General features: G+C 47.5%; 4 protein-coding genes across 4 annotated transcripts; 3 read left to right on the top strand and 1 right to left on the bottom strand.

The window, feature by feature from the left end:
* Window positions 1-347: 347 nt before the first annotated feature.
* Window positions 348-2,467, top strand: HD556DRAFT_1479112 (uncharacterized protein; the record flags this gene model as incomplete). Its single annotated transcript, XM_041308579.1, has 5 exons — window positions 348-536; window positions 594-996; window positions 1,044-1,423; window positions 1,480-1,670; window positions 1,721-2,467. 5 exons carry the CDS (start codon window positions 348-350, stop codon window positions 2,232-2,234), a joined length of 1,677 nt encoding a protein of 558 aa, XP_041159913.1. The 3' UTR covers window positions 2,235-2,467.
* Window positions 2,468-7,462: 4,995 nt separating this feature from the next.
* On the top strand, window positions 7,463-11,646 carry HD556DRAFT_1270890 (DNA mismatch repair protein; the record flags this gene model as incomplete). Its single annotated transcript, XM_041299172.1, has 25 exons — window positions 7,463-7,558; window positions 7,610-7,941; window positions 7,993-8,205; window positions 8,258-8,399; window positions 8,451-8,537; window positions 8,588-8,769; window positions 8,829-8,946; window positions 8,998-9,059; window positions 9,110-9,217; window positions 9,269-9,361; window positions 9,427-9,564; window positions 9,617-9,739; window positions 9,787-9,958; window positions 10,017-10,080; window positions 10,127-10,188; window positions 10,239-10,334; window positions 10,386-10,409; window positions 10,457-10,497; window positions 10,550-10,717; window positions 10,772-10,817; window positions 10,874-10,919; window positions 10,970-11,148; window positions 11,201-11,268; window positions 11,319-11,361; window positions 11,414-11,646. The coding sequence occupies exons 1-25, from the start codon at window positions 7,513-7,515 to the stop codon at window positions 11,644-11,646; spliced, it is 2,886 nt and encodes a 961-aa protein (XP_041159912.1). The 5' UTR covers window positions 7,463-7,512.
* Window positions 11,647-12,901: 1,255 nt separating this feature from the next.
* Window positions 12,902-15,113, top strand: HD556DRAFT_1374192 (P-loop containing nucleoside triphosphate hydrolase protein). The gene is made up of 4 exons (XM_041303037.1): window positions 12,902-13,360; window positions 13,419-13,614; window positions 13,663-14,134; window positions 14,184-15,113. The coding sequence occupies exons 1-4, from the start codon at window positions 13,328-13,330 to the stop codon at window positions 14,953-14,955; spliced, it is 1,473 nt and encodes a 490-aa protein (XP_041159911.1). The 5' UTR covers window positions 12,902-13,327; the 3' UTR covers window positions 14,956-15,113.
* HD556DRAFT_507765 (P-loop containing nucleoside triphosphate hydrolase protein) lies at window positions 15,077-16,470 on the bottom strand. The gene is made up of 2 exons (XM_041310808.1): window positions 16,193-16,470; window positions 15,077-16,136 (listed from the first exon to the last, which is right to left on the bottom strand). Exons 1-2 carry the CDS (start codon window positions 16,207-16,209, stop codon window positions 15,356-15,358), a joined length of 798 nt encoding a protein of 265 aa, XP_041159910.1. The 5' UTR covers window positions 16,210-16,470; the 3' UTR covers window positions 15,077-15,355.
* Between the last annotated feature and the right edge of the window lie 51 nt (window positions 16,471-16,521).

The following is a 16,521-nucleotide window of genomic DNA, read 5'->3' as shown; positions in this document are numbered from 1 at the left end:
GCGGTACAATTATGAGAATATGAATCTATCTTCTGATGGCACCTGACTCCTATCTCGACAATTGTGGCGCAATCATAATTCTATCACGGGTTCAGAACAAGCGCCTGGCTAGAAATTCATACTTGAGCTGAATCTTACGGTTCTTCTTCTCATTTGAGTCATCAACTCGTGCCTCATGCCGCGATCGATAAAACAGTGCCAGTGGGCCTGTCAGTTCAATTTCAAGTTGAACCGGTCGTGAACTGCTCATTCATCTGCCCGCAACCCGAACCATTGGTCCATATGCATTATTTAAAGGTGTGTTTTCACTTTATCAGGTAATTTGACTCTCTAACGCTACTAGTACTATGCCTCGCGTTGCTGGGCGTGGGCGTGGGCGTGGCAATGGTAGTAGCACCCCTGGCGCACAACCCAATGTTCACGAACACGGACACCCTTCAGTCATCGCCCCCTTTCAACCAACTCCGTTTCAAACAAGTCAAAGTGACTCGGGAGTCGCGACGGAACGTCGTATCGCTGCAAACGCTATGTTACAGGTATGTACTGCGCTGTACTTCAGTGCATTATCGATCCTATACTTACGATGATTCCAGACAGAAGGTCCTGCTGTCGACACGTTGCAGCACCATCAATCTCGCCGCAGAACAGCCCAGTTACCGCCGCAAGAGCGCCTTAGGCCATACGCGATCCCATCCTCAAGTTCACGCACCTCCAGCCAGCGAACGTCGTCGAGGGCCTCGATGAGCACAATGTCTCTCGACGACCTCGACGACAATGGAAGCAACTCACAGCGTGCGAGGCGTGGCTCGAGGAACGCTACCATGAATCCCTCAAATATCGGTTTTTACAGTGAGAAGGATAAAAATAATATATATCTTGCTCGGAAACTCATCGTGCTTGACATGATCCTTGAGTCTGGGTGGGAGAACGATCGCAGGGTGCTGGAGGCCATCGCCACCGAGTGCCTCTCTTCAGCATGTGTGAGGAGCGGCCATGGTATGTTTTTTTTCATTGATCATAAATGTGTACTTACTTGTAAATAGATACCGAGCCTACGACTAAAGTCCTCAAGTTTATAATGGACGAACTCTCAAACATACGAGGAAAATTGGTTCAAGAAGCCGAAAGCTATCTACCGGCCCTTGGGCTTCAGCCCGACTCGGGTACCATAATTGGAGAAGACGACACGGCGCGCATAATAGCGCGTGCGAATGTCCTGCTGGACGAAAGAAACCTTCAAGACTACTTTTTGCATGGCTGGGACTCTGATTGCTCGAAGATACTTGTATTTTCGTCCAAACCTTACTTCGATTTTCATGAAGGCTTTTGGTTTGGGCGAAATTCGCCTTTCATCAACGACCCAGCGTCGAGAACGCGGATCTCAAAACCCTCATGGTTTATGTATGAACTCTCGGGCGCCGCAGTGAGTCTGTTTGTCGAATCCTTGGATACTACTGACTCATTTTTGTTTGACGCTAGTTGAATTGTGTCATACGCCGTATTGCAACAGGCCAGCTATCGAAATCGAAAAAAGTGCTGTACTTCACCACGGACGAGTTTCAGCCAGTCGCAATTGGAATCCGGAACGCAATGAAGCGATATTTGGATTGCCCTGAGCTTGATGACGGTGAATTCTTACCACGCATCACCGCTCACCATGAGCACTGTTTGTAAGTGTATGAGAGACGCAAAAAATGATATATTGACTTCGTGTTTACAGAAGAGTTCTTAGGTCTCGTACTGGGGAAGGATCGCCTATGAAACAATACAATATATATGTCCCATCCTCCTCATCGGAACTATACCGATCGAGGACGAATAACTCCTCAGCAACTCTTTCAACGTCTTCGGCTTCGTTACCGTCGCTCACATTCCATCAAGGTACAGTTGCATCGTCATCATCGTCGTCGTCCAATGCATCATGGTACCCTCATGGTGTTGTACAATCGCCTCAAGTAGCGCAATACGCGCCATACCTCCCCGGTGATCACGATTGCAGTGGTTACAGCGGTGAAACACCCTCAGGTTTAAGTTCGCTTTATCATCATGTCCCGCTGGAGTCGCAGCCATTTGAAGAACCCGAAGTTGTGTCAGATCAGGGTGATGCACCACCATTCACGCAGGATGACCAACAGAACGACAATCAATTTTTCTTTACGCCGGGTTCAAGTGCGCTTGCAGGTTGGGGTGGTAGCATTACAGGTACTGGTAGTTGGAGGGGTCCAATGACATGATGGTCTCGTATTGTTATATTCGATGTCGAAGGGTAGCTCATTGTTTGTCCTGCTGATAATCTATTGTAGTACTAGTATACGATTCTTGCGATTGTACTATCTCAAATCTAATCACAACGGCAATGGTTTGAATGATCAATTGACTACTGCATTAGGAAGCAAAATCGAGTCCGAAATCGAACGGTTCCGTGAATTCGAACAGCCGACGTTCAAAATCTATTCTAACTCTAAGAGCTAGTTCGGTAACCCAAGGTAAAGTAAATTTGCCAACTTCAAGGATGATGTAAGGCCGGCACAGTAGGTGCCGATAGCTGAGTTTCAACCTTATGATATCAATATTAGTAGGACTTGTTATCCATTGCGCTCATTGCTTTAGGGATAGATATCGATAGATTATGGATACCATTGACCCCTTGCTCCAACAACTCGCTCAAGCCCAGGCTGTTCAGCCGCCAGCTGCAGGCTGTCGGCAGAATCATATGCGAATCCTACGTCACATTGCACTACTCGTCAGTGTCCTTCTGACTGCTACGCACTCATTGCTTCAGGACTCTGTACCTGAGGCATACCACACATCGGCCCTCTCAGGTGAAGAATGGGTCATGGAACTCATCGTTGGTCACCCGGATCATATGCGATGCGAACTTGGCATGCATGCAGATGTCTTTCACGCGCTCATAGCCGAACTTCGTGTTTTGGGTTATGCTAGCTCACGCCACGTTTCGCTCGAAGAGCAACTTGCCATCTTTTTATATACGTGCGTTACAGGGCTAACAATCCGTCATGTCGGGGAGCGTTTTCAACGGTCAAACGACACCATCTCAAAGTAAGTTTGTTTTTAATGTTATTTATGATGAGCTCACAAATAATTCCAGGTATTTCCGGAAGATCTTGTTTATCTTTGCGTCCCCCCCGTTCTACACAACCTACGTACGTTCTCCCAATGACACCGATGACGTCTCCAGCAACATCCGTAACAACCCAAAATTCTGGCCTTACTTCAAGGACGCTATTGGTGCGATCGACGGCAGCCACATCCATGCTCGCCCCTCATCATCTGACCGCCCCTCATATCGTAATCGCAAAGGTTTTGTTTCTCAAAACTGTCTATTCGCCTGCACCTTCAACCTCAAGTTCTCATACGCTCTCACTGGCTGGGAGGGATCCGCCACAGACGCACGCCTCTATGACGAGGCTCGTTCAGGCAGTTTGTATGTCCCTCCCGGCAAATATTTCTTAGCGGATGCGGGATTCCCTTTGTGTGACGAGCTCTTAGTCCCCTACCGCAGTGTCCGTTATCATTTGGCTGAATGGGGACGCGCTAATCTTAGGTATGTTTTATTTATTTTATATTTTAGGTTTTTTAATAACTATTCTATGTTTGCAGACCAACAACCAAAGAAGAGCTCTTCAATCTGCGACACTCATCCGCTCGAAATGTGATTGAGCGGATCTTTGGCGTGTTAAAACGCCGTTTTCGTATTCTTTTGCTCTCACCTGAATATCCTATGACCATCCAGGCACATATACCTGCCACGCTATGCGCGATTCACAATTTCATATCAACTCACAACCCTGACGACAACGTGCTCCCGGACGACGACGACGAACACTTCGATTACGACAACCCGGAGCACCAAGGGATCCCCGATGATGAGGAGGTGTTTGACGGAGCGGGAGGCATGAAGGAAGTGCGCAATCGTATTGCGCGCTCCATGTGGGAAGATTATCAGACCGTTTTGCAGCAGCGGGGCCTGCTAGATGACTCCTTTGAAGATTCTGACAATGATACGTAGCACTGTAGCACGACTCTCATGTATCCGCCGCCATCAAAGCACAAGATGTTTGCATTACCATGCTTCAACTACTGCATTATCATCATATGTTGTGTCAATAGCGCATTTTACATGAGTATACTAACTACCAGGCACAGGAAGTTGAAGTCCCAACCGCTGGGCTGTGGAAAGAATAAAAGCACGGCGCATCTCCTTGTCAGCGGTCTGTGTGTATATGTCAGTAGCTGCAGGGTCCATAGAAAAAACCTGTTGTATTATAAGCCGCTCTGCGAACGGCAGCTCTGCATCCTCAACCTGCAACATCTGCATGGCCCTCGAGCGCTGGTCCATTACCCGATCCTCAGGATAGACCATGCGCTCAGCAATTACATCTGTCAAGCGATTGACAGAGCTCTGGAATCCCATCACGGCTACAGCTGTGGTGGCCTTCGATATCTTGGTGTCCAACGGAGTCTGTGCATGGCCTCCTGATCCACGGCCTGATGCGCGGCCTGATACTGTCTTCGCTCTTTTGATAGAGCTCGACTCGGAGGGAGGCGGCATTTGCATTTGAGAAACTGAGGTAGATGCAGATGAGGCGGTCAGCTCCATGTCAGTGTGAGAACATTTGCCAGGAGGAGGCATGAAGGACGGAGAAGCAGGAGGAGGCATGAAGGATGGAGAAGCAGGAGGAGGCATGAAGGACGGAGAAGTAGGAGGAGGCATGAAGGATGGAGAAGCAGGTGTAGAAGTGAGGGCAGCTGCTGCAGGGGCGGTGCTAGGACCAGCAACACCAGCACTAGACGTGGCAATAACGGGACCAATCATGGTATTGTGTTCACCTGCGGGTACGCTAGGACTGGAGCTTGAGCTTAAGGGAGGGGGGAGAGCTATATTGGGTTGGTACCCTGTGCGCCCTCGGGCGCCACTGCCTCGTGGTATTATGCCGTCCATTTGCTCGTAGTGTCTCCATCCTGATGCACGAAAAGGGCGCATGACTGAATTTCCCTATTATCAAACAGTGAGACGCATGAAATAGCATTAGCGAACTTGACGTACCTTCTTGGAAACATATTCATTCCATACTGAGGTTGAAGCCTCGCCCTCGACATTTGCCCCTCTAATATTGTCCCAGTGGACACCAGACTGCTGGCGGTACTTCTGAATAGCGTTGAAAGTCTGCTTTAACTACACGATCTCTTATCAAGTCTATAAAATGATATATTGATATGACTTACTGACGCCCATTTTGTCTTACACATTGCCCCACTCTTTGCTGGACCATGCTCCAGGTACTCAGCAATAGCCTCTGCAGCGCCATTGTACGTCGCATCTTTGAAGTTGCCAGCATCACCGATCTTGTCCCGATTGTTGGATAGGTAGAGGAGAAACTGATCAACCTCTGTGTCGGTCCAAACAGCCCTCTCTGTAGTAGTATGAGATGACTCCTGAGCCATGGAGAGGATGTGGACTTGAGCTGATAACACTATCGATATGACACTAGCCCAGATGTTGTTCCGATTGCATAGATCTTGAGTCGTATGCTGGGGTGTGTGATAGCTAGACATGGATCAAAGGAAGTTCAAGCTCCGATGTCGGTCTCCAAACCGGAAGCTACTGTGCCGGCCTTACATCATCCTTGAAGTTGGCAAATTTACTTTACCTTGGGTTACCGAACTAGCTCTAAATGGCTTAGCACTATAGTTATAGTGTATTACAAGTCGTTACAATTTGATTCTGTAATAGTCGACTGTTACAGTACCGCATTCTGTTACAGTGCTTCTGCTTGCTACAAAGGACTTCATAACGCAAGATATCCTGCTGATGTAGGTACGTATGTATGATAAGAATGTACACAGATGTAGCGAATGTGGGTTGAAGGGGTATACTCTATATTTGACAATTTGGTTGACGACGATGGCCATCTTCGTCTACTGGCTTGAAGGAATTGATGGATCATTGAATATATCGATGATGCCTGTCATTCGGTGCCTTGTGGCCCACGACTACTGAAAACCCCCCTCGTTCGGTAAGAGAGACTACAGGTTCCAGAGCAGGGAGACTGCCTATTCCGATTCGGGGTGTTTCGGCTGTCTCTGCAACTTACTCAATAGGCAGAATAAGATATTCGTCTTGCGGCGAGATTGTATTTCCTTTGTCTGCTGCAGCTCTGGGCTGTGTGCTTTTAGCCCATGTAGAACATCCAAGCCAACTTCAGAGGTTAGCATTATCGGTGAGAGAGAAATGACTCGGATCTGAACTGAGCCAGGGTGAGCCTATAATTCAATCACGTTAAAACTTCCTGTATTACCAAAATCAAAGTAAGTCGATCCGGTTCCAAAAAAAAACAGTCAAAATGACGCGTCGAGAAACCCGTGGGGCAGACAGTGGTGTAGGGATGATTCGTGATAAGGTCTCTATCGTCTTTTGTGAAGCACACCTGAGCCTGCTGACTGAGCCTGCAGATGAGACGACTTGCAATCGTAGACATTACCCGCGTCTTCCAAGCGAGAAATGGCTCTATTAAAGTCCCAGATGTGTCACCGTAGAAGGAACCCTCTACATGAAGTTCTTCCAGTCTTTGTCCAGATTCAGGAGCACGATACGAGGAAGAGCATATGCCATTTTGCTGCCGAATAAGATGATTCGGTGGCTTGGATGATGTGTAAAGCAGCGTGCGTACTTGGGTCCCCACTCGGACCAAGGAATCTCGACAGGTATCTCTGACTGTGTGGCCTTTGTTGGAAAAATGGCCATAGTATCGACGACCAGAATCACTTGCTGTGAGCACGACAGGACTTCCAAAACTATGATTTGGGACTCTAGAGATGTCACGTAGTCAGGTCAATGCCAACAGCTGCTGTTTCTTCAAAACAGAATTCAAATGGAAGTCAGACTGCCACATGGATGCCAATCTCTTGAATGAATGCATCTTGCTAGAAATGTCGACCCAGTCCAGGGTAGTAGGAGTCTCCATGAAGCCCTGAGCATAAAGCTCTAATACGCATTGAATGTCGGCGAAATTCTGGGCCACATGCCAAAAGGTTTTGAAGGCCTAGCGTAATTCGAAAGTCAGCTCATAGTAGGAATCATTGAACCACGTGAAAGAATGAACTACTACACAGCACGGAGGGTCTTTGAAATGAAGGAGGAGAAGAATATGACTGTAATCATAGGAAGCGAGAATATCGCAACCTGCCGGCGCACACATTTGATATTCCCAGGGGTTATGGAGTACTGCTATCGAGTCGAAACGTGAATTCCTCGTTTCTGCACAGAGGAGAATTCCACATTGAAACATTGCATAAACACCCGTGGTAAATGTATGAGATTGTTCAAGTTGAAGCTTTGAACAACGCTTTCAGGAATTACATAACGAATGAAGCTTTGAAGTCTTGAAATGGCAGCAGATTTGCAAAAGAGAGCGGGAGCAATTTTTCAATACGCGTGACGCGACGCGTCTTTCGCTTCTTCCTTCTATTATCAAGTCAAAATTTAGTATCATGGCTCTCATGTATGGGAAGGAAAAAGATGCAGAGCATGAACTGAGTGAGTCTTCGATTGCTCGACGATAGAATTTTAACTCTGACCTGAGGCCAGCCTCTGACCCCGGTTTCGTTGCATTCTTTTCCAAACTCCCAAAGAAATCTCCTGAAACTGGAACGATCCGTCTATTTGATCGCACAGACTACTACTCTGTCCACGGGCAGGATGCTCACTATGTTGCAACACATGTCTTTCGTACCAACTCCGTCCTCAAGTATCTAGGTGCTGGAGGCAAGGCTGGTGGTCTTCCCAGCGTCACGCTCAGCCACACCCTGGCTCACTCGTTTTTGCGAGATGCCCTCACATCTAAACAGCTGCGCGTAGAAATATGGGTGCCCGCACCTGGGCAGGGAAGGAAAGCTTCCAAATTCATTTTGGAAAAAGAGGTGAGTAAGTAATGTCGTGTCTTTATATAGCCATAATCAACCATTCGAAAGGCATCACCTGGAAATCTCCAAGCTGTTGAAGACCTTCTCTTTGTCAGCTCCGATGTTACATCGGCACCTATCGTTTTAGCTGTCAAAGTATCATCATCGTCAGTCATGAACAAAGCCAAGACCAAGTCAATCGGCATTGCCTTCGCGGATACCAGTGTGAGGGAGTTCGGGGTTGCTGACTTCATCGACAATGATCTTTTCTCGAATCTTGAGGTGGGTTTATTTAGTTGCAGACCGTCATCGCCATCTCCTCACACTGGAGTAGTCTCTTGTCATACAGCTTTCGGTCAAAGAAGCCATTATTCCCACCGGAACAGTATCTGGGACAACAGACCGCGACCTCGACTTGAGCAAGCTAAAAGCCGTGTTCGAGAGGTGCGCCGTGGTTGTGACCGAACGCAAACCAAGTAAGTCAACATTTATGCGATTTCTTAAGTCCATCTAATTCTAGGTCCTAGGCGAGTTTACTCCAAAACATGTGCAAGACGACGTTAAAAAATTAACGATCGACTCAGAAATGGATCCAGACTCTGCTGCTTCGATTCGTGGGTTTTGATATCTAAACTGCATAAACAACACTCACAATATTATCTAGCTGAGCTCTCCCTTCCTTCAGCCCCGTCTGCACTTTCTGCCTTGATCAGCTATCTTTCGCTCCTTTCTGATCCCTCCAATCACGGGGCATACAAGTTACGGACACACGATCTAGCACAATATATGCGCTTGGATGCTAGTGCATTGCGTGCACTGAATCTGATTGACGCCCCTGGGAGTGCTGTAAGTCATTCAAGATGCAGTTCACACTGATATCTTCCCTGCTAACAGTCTCCCTGTAGGGAAGTATCAATAAACACTCAACCCTCCTTGGTCTGCTAAATAAATGCAAGACTGCTCAAGGAACTAGGCTTCTTGGGACATGGCTTAAGCAACCCTTGGTAAATCTGCACGAAATACGTACGCCCGTTTTCTTACTTCACTTGACGTAACAAAACTTTAGCCTTGCAGGTAAACGACAAGACCTTGTGGAGACATTTGTAGATGATGGATCTTCTCGGAGAACACTGCAGGTTAGTACCATACCCTTTGTCAAGGGGCGTCACTTATTTCCATTCCACAGGATGACTACTTGAAGCTAATGCCTGACCTCCACCGACTAAGCAAACGATTCAAGAAATCTATCGCATCTCTTGAGGATGTTGTACGCGTATATCAAGTGGTCCTCAAGGTACTTTGCTTCGATTCCTGGCCCTCAGTGTTACTTACTTTACCCAACTAGTTGCCCGGTTTGCTTGAGACCCTCGAAGGTGTCCAATACGAACACGAGGAGCACAAGGAACTAATCGATGAAGTTTATATCAAGCCTTTCCAGGTGCGCATGTCATAGATTCATCGAATTACATTATCACTGCTCCCTCTAACACTTGCTATTACCAGACTGTCAACGAGAATCTCGTTAAATATAGTGAAATGGTGGAGTCAACGCTAGATCTCGAAGAACTCGAACATCATAATTACGCGATCAAGCCTGACTATGATGAGCGTCTGCAGGTTCTGGCAGGTAAACTTGTGGAGGTTCGTATTATGTCTATCAGAATAATGGCGAACAGGGCTGACGTTTTCTCAGATCCGGGACGGTCTTGATGCTGAACATCGTGCGACCGGCAAGGATCTCGATCTCGATCTTGACAAGAAGTTGCACCTCGAGAACTCCCAGAATTATGGATACTGCTTCAGGTTGACGAAGAACGTACGCTTCCCGTACTGGGAGATGCCATGAGCTCACATACTCATCAGGATGCGAAAGCCATCATGCGGAACAACAAATACATTGAACTCGGAACTGTCAAGAGCGGAGTCTACTTCACGACCAAGAAGCTGAAAGCACTTTCCACGGACCATCAAGAGGCTACGCATGAATATCAGCGAACGCAGAGCGGGTTGGTGAAGGAAGTTGTCAGCATTGCATGTAAGCTACTCCTTTCACCACGACTTTCGCATTCACAGATGCCTTTTCCTTCGTACAGCAACATATACGTCCGTACTCGAGAATCTCGACCACATCATTGCACACCTAGACGTTATTATCAGGTGAGCCCCGCGACTGGAGCTTGCACATGTGGTAACGATCATCCAGTTTCGCTCATGTTTCTGTAAATGCTCCTGAGCCATACGTGAAACCAAAAGTCTCGGAGAAAGGCAAGTTTTGGAGATGATGTTCGACGCAGGAATTGATCAACGCACATCAGGTTCTAGCGGCTTAATATTACGCGACGCGCGACATCCTTGCCTCGAAGTTCAGGACGATATAAGCTTCATTCCAAATGATGTGGAAATGGTGAAGGGTAAGGTTTATGGCACTGTCACCGTTACATGTCTCACGTGCCGCCTTGTAGGCGAGGGTGAATTTCAGATAATCAGTGGGTGCTGCCCCTGTACCGTTTTAACGGAGCTAACGTACCGAAAGCTGGTCCAAACATGGGCGGAAAGAGCACGTATATTCGTCAGGTGCATCAGCTATGTCATCGTTCGCGAACGTCATTCTCAACCTGCCTCATAGGTTGGAGTCATTGCTCTCATGGCACAGACCGGATGTTTTGTTCCTTGCTCGGAGGCAACATTACCGATTTTCGATTCGGTGCTTTGCCGTGTGGGTGCAGGTGACAGTCAGTTGAAGGGTGTTTCGACTTTCATGGCCGAGATGCTTGAGACTGCTTCAATCCTCCGAGTGGGTGGCATCTACACAAATTCTTCCTCAGTCTGACTGTCGTGCACTGTTCAGTCTGCTACTCAGGATTCTCTCATTATTATTGATGAGCTCGGCCGCGGTATGTCTTCTGTTGTACGATGGAGCACATTTTGTCAATATTTGCCTTATCTTCAGGAACTTCAACGTATGACGGATTCGGCCTGGCATGGTCTATATCTGAGTATGAGAACAAGATTTATTTCCTGAAGTCGTATCTGACGGCACCCAAAGGCATATTGCATCTCACATCCGCGCTTTCTGCTTGTTTGCTACTCACTTTCATGAGTTGACTGCCCTCGACCAGGAGCTTCCTCACGTCAAAAACCTTCACGTCGTGGCTCATGTGAACCAAGAAGATGCATCTGCGCCGCGTGAGAAGGATATCACGCTCTTGTACAAGGTCGAACCAGGTGTGTTTCGATGTTCCAACCAAACCTTTTTCTCTGAAACTTTTGGATGAAGGCGTTTCGGACCAAAGCTTCGGTATCCACGTTGCGCAACTGGCCAACTTCCCTGAAAATGTGGTCAAAGTTAGTTCTGGATAGAACTGTTCTTATAATGTCTGCTGACCGTGTTTTAGCTCGCAAAACGGAAAGCTGATGAACTAGAAGATTTCGCAACTGGTAATTGTTACAAAAAAAATGTCAGGAATCTGTCGCGCTGATGTTTGCTGAGCAGGACAACAATCAGAACCCGAGCATTCGGACGAAATCACCGAGGAGGGCATCCAAATCATCGAGCAGTTACTGAAAAAGTGGGCCTCCGAGTCTTCAGCTGATGATGAGGACGTCATGATGGACGATGTGTCACACGAGGCTCAGCTAGCTGAACTGCGGCGATGTGTCGAAGAGTTCAGACCACGCATAGAACAAAATGCGTGGGTACAGTCTTTGCTCACGTCTTTCTGATCTCTTGCTATTTTATTTCCTTGCTATCATTGCTCTGTATACCATTCATAATCAAACTGCACTGGATCATTTATTACTACTGTCGCATCTTCCGCATTTGCGTCCTCGCCTTCAACATGATTGGGGGAACTTTGGAGTCTAAACCTGCGTGGTGCAAATTTTCATCCCTGTGGGTTCTACTTTGCTATTGCTAGACCCTGGACTAGACGCCTTTGCCACCGGCTGTAGCGATAGGCCTACAGCCGTACACGATCAAAAGGCATGGTTTGCTCATTATTGGTGCACGATATTGGTACAGTTCGTATGAGCGGGCGGAGATTGAGTCTTGCAGGGGCTAGCCGCAAGATTTTAATTTCCAGCTTTGACCTCATTACAATACGTATGTGATCTGGACTCCTCCAAGACTACTGAAGCTCCACCTAGCATGTGTGCAACCTGACGATGACGAGTGTGACAGATGAAGGGGCTAGGATTAAGGACGAGTAATACTGTCCGGGACCGTAAAGAAAGATTAAGCGTGAGGCAGATAATCACGCGGTCCACAGCAGTGGGGGATACGAACATGTTGATCACTGCAGTAGAGCTGAGCGCGCGGCTCACAACGGTGAAAGATAAGCTTGCAGTTCGCGATGGCATAACTGGGCATGTCACTCGTCATAAAATGTGGGACACACGATTCATGATAACGGGAAAAGAGAGGAAGTGGCGCAAGGCGGCGTGTGTTGAGTGCGCATAATAGCGAAAACGAACGGAAGGGCTGTGACAGAGCAAACCAATGCCAATGAAAGTTGCTACTGATCGCAGAGTTATTATGGTGGTGTGGAAGGCCAAGTAGCAGTATCGCAGCGATGTGCACTGGAATTTGGAAAGCGCGTAGTGAAAATGGAGTATGAAGGGGCGGAAGATTAATCCTAGCGCCAGACATAGTAAACGGTGCACTCGAGTAGGCGTCGGAAACGATTAAGCGAGAATGAGAAACATACCACGACCGAGCCTGAGTTGCATGAGGATTGCGCATGCGACTAAAAGGCGCACATAGTGGGTTTCGGGATATGCTATCAGACGCCGTGTGCTAAGTGCATTGGAACATAGCTCTTGAGACACTGTGTTCACCGTAAATGTGTACGATCGGAAGAGAACTTGAATATAAGCTCATTTTGAATGAACCAGTGCGAAATTTGGTGGTTAGAAACAACCTGCCGGCATTTGCCATTCAATAATAGGCGATCCAGATCGATCACCCTGGCAGTGCCAAGTAATAACACGAACATGCTGATGACACGATGCTTGTTAATAACACTGGCCACTAACACTCGATTTTCACTAGTATTAGGTTAAAAACAATGCGATGGTTCGAGCGCTCATCGATGTCCGTACCCTGAAGTGCACAGCCGAATCCTCACCGCTGCAGCTAGACCAGCAGCTTGGCATCATAATATGCCATGTGCGAAACCCAATGTATTTAGGCAGCATGATGGTTTTGATATCTATGAGCTCACGCAGCTACGCCTCCTCCCCAATGCCCAACGCCCTTCTCAGATCTCACTGGCACGTGTATGGAACATGCTGAATACAAGCGTACTGACTCCTGTGCTAATGAGAAGGTAGCTGACACTGCTCAAAAACAGCGAAGGCGCAAGTCAAGACGTACCTTTCTGTTTTTTCTTGAGTCATTATTGCAATGTCAAGTCCTGCTCACGCACAACCATCTATTGTAAGTATTTTTTTGACTCTTCCTAAGCTAAGCTAAGCTAAGGTTAACTTGAAACCAGTCCTCCATCCCATCTCAATGTGTTGTCATTTGCGGAGAAGCAGGATCTGGTAAAAGTTCTTTGATCAATTTAATCGCTGGGACGAACATTGCAGTGACATCCTGCGATGCTGGGGGATGTACAGCTGAAACTAATATGTACGAGAATTTGATGATTCAGAACGAGACGTTGAAGGTAAAACTTGTCGATACAGCTGGTTGGTCCAGTTCACTGCTCTTCGTGACTATTACTGAGTTAGATTTAGGTTTGGACGAGGGCCCCCGAGGCACAGTCCCAGATACAGAGGCTCGACGAATATTAAAGAAGCTCCTTCGAACTTTGACGGAGCAAGGCGATATTCATCTCATCATGTACTGTGTGCGGGGTGAGAGAGAGATTCGGACACTCCGCCGGAATTACGAGTTAATCCGCTCCCAAGTAAAGAGAAAGGTTCCAATTGTCCTTGTCGTCACATGTTTGGAATCCTATCAACCAGACATGGAAGACTGGTGGAGGGTTAATGAGCGAACCATCTCAAACCTCGGGATGACATTCGCTGGCCACGCGTGTATCACCACGGCGACAATGACAGGACCTGTGTTTGCGGAGCGTCGCGCCCAGTCATACGACGCTGTCTGCAAACTCATCGAGCAGTGTCGCCCATCAAATAACACACGGGTTGATACTGGATCGTCACTAGGCACTGTTCACCACGTCCCTTCCAGAGAGACTGCTAGGTATGTATCCCCTATACTCTTTGTATCGCACTTCCCTAACATTGATCAGTAGTGACAAGCACCCGAATGTTGTCATCTTCGGGCAGGCAGGGGCAGGCAAAAGCTCACTTGTCAATCTCCTGGCGGGAAAGAACGTAGCTGAGACATCCGGTGACCTGACCTGCTGCACGCTAAAGTGGAAAGAATATTTCGTCGAACTCAATGACGGCTCCTATAATATATTCGATACTGGTGGACTCCAGGAACCACAGCCGCCAACTTCCTCACAGTACATCTGTGCTGTCGAGAATGCCCGTAGCCTCATCCAGAAATTGGAGAGACAAGGCGGCATTGATCTCCTCATCTTCTGCATGCGCGCAGGCCGATTCGCTGCTGCGCTTCGAAGCAATTACCGGCTCTTTAACGAATTCCTTTGTGAAAAGAAGGTCCCCGTCGTTATGGTGATCACACGCCTCGAAAACGAAGTCGGGGAAATGGATAACTGGTGGAAGAGAAACCAAGATACTTTCCGTCACCAGCGATTCGATGTCGATGGTCATGCGTGCATCACTGCCATTCCAGGCAATTGTCCAGAACGTTATGAACAATCGCGCACCACGATCCGCAAACTTGTCAAGGAGTTCACTGCTGGCGAGCAGAAGCAAGTACGGAGAGGAGACGACGTGTTCGTGTCGTTGATGCAAAAGCTGAAGCTACTTTTAGAGAATTCGCGTTCGAAAGATATTGTCCATCACCTCACCGAGAGGTGCGGTTTGCCTCCGGACGTCGCAAAGCAGTTGGCTGATATGATTAAGAAAGACGTAGTAGAAGGAGCTACTTGACTTCCCGTGTTCGATGGCTCAGTGTGCCCATGCCGGCTGTATCCTTTTAAATTTATATTGGAACTTCAACGCGTTGACAAGGGATTGCCGTGACTAGTGTCTGCAGTAATAGAGAATGAGGTCATGGTCACAGATCATAATGCAAACGAAGATGGGACTTGGAATATTGATTTCATGTTGCTGTCAAGTGAGTGTCAATATTTTCTTACATCCGATCCATGTAGTCAGTAGTAGTTCCTACAGTACCATGAAAACATACGTGTACAGTCGAATTCTGCCGGCAGGACTTACTAGGCTCGGGGTCAACCGGGTCCAGCTCATGTTATGTATGTAAGTTATAACGTATTGGGGTAAGTCTACAACCGGAATGAGCACAAGCTATCGAACACGGGGAGTCAAGTCAAGTAGCTCCATCTACCACGTCTTTCTTAATCCTCTCGGCCAACTGCTTTGCGACATCCAGAGACAAACCGCACCTCTTGGTGAGGCGAGGGACAATATTATCTTTCTTTGAACGCGATTTCCCTAAAACTAGCACCCTCAGCTTTTGCATCAATGACACGAACAGGTTGTCTCCTCCTCCTCTCCATGCTCGCCTCTGCCCGTCAGCAGTGAACTCCTTGACAGCGTTGCGGATTGTGGTGCGCGATTCCTCATACCGTTCCGGACAATTGCCTCGAATGGCGGTGATGCACGCATGACCATCAACACGGAAATCTTGGTGACGGAAAGTATCTTGGTTTCTCTTCCACCAGTCATCCATTTCCCCGTCTTCGTTTTCGAGGTATGTGATCACCATAACGATGGGGACCTTCTTTTCACAGAGGAATTCGTTAAAGAGTCGGTAATTGTTTTGAAGCGTAGCAGTGAGTCGGCCTGCGCGCATGCAGAACATGAGTAGATTGATTCCGCCTTGTCTCTCCAATTTCTGGATGAGACTATAGGCATTCTCGACAGCATCGAGGTACTGTGGGATTCCCAGCTGTGGTTCCTCGAGTCCAACAGTATCGAATATATTGTAAGAGCCGCCACCGAATTTGACGGAATATTCTTCCCACTTCAGCGTGCAGCGGTTTAGGTCGATGGATGTCTTTGCTACCTTCTCTCCCGCAATGAGATTGACGAGTGAGCTTTTGCCTGCTCCTCCCTGCCCAAAGAGAACGATGTTTATATGCTTGTTTCTACTTATTATTGTTAGAAAAATATGGCACAAGGATCTTGTCCAGATTCTACGTACCTTATATCCGAGTTCATCGCGATTCGGAAGGGACGTTCAGGATGTCACTAGGGTACCGTAGTGTTTGACTGCATTTCTTTTAAAACCCTACGAGTGTGGACCACGCTCCTTGCACCCATACTTTAGACGCCTCATCGATCGGACACTGACTCGACGATTGACGTTTGCCTACGGATTGCCGCTAAGCTGCATCTGTCAAATGAACTTGAGGCAAACTCGTGTTGATGACACAATTCAAGAAATTAATTCCTAGTCACCTGTTAGAAGAGCTTGGTGAGCGTCATAACCAAATGCGAATTACATTCAGGGATTACTTCAACGAGTTAGAG

This window comes from Suillus plorans, assembly GCF_016647745.1.
Source record: "Suillus plorans strain S12 chromosome Unknown HD556scaffold_30, whole genome shotgun sequence".
In the NCBI taxonomy this organism is placed as follows: Eukaryota; Fungi; Basidiomycota; class Agaricomycetes; order Boletales; family Suillaceae; genus Suillus; species Suillus plorans.
This window is presented reverse-complemented; position numbering and strand designations above follow the sequence as displayed.

Coding starts and splice junctions, on each gene's coding strand:
- HD556DRAFT_1374192 (XM_041303037.1), top strand. CDS start 13,328: ATGTCAAGTCCTGCTCACGCACAACCATCTATT. Junction 13,361..13,418: donor CTCACGCACAACCATCTATT/GTAAGTATTTTT, acceptor ACTTGAAACCAG/TCCTCCATCCCATCTCAATG. Junction 13,615..13,662: donor AAAACTTGTCGATACAGCTG/GTTGGTCCAGTT, acceptor AGTTAGATTTAG/GTTTGGACGAGGGCCCCCGA.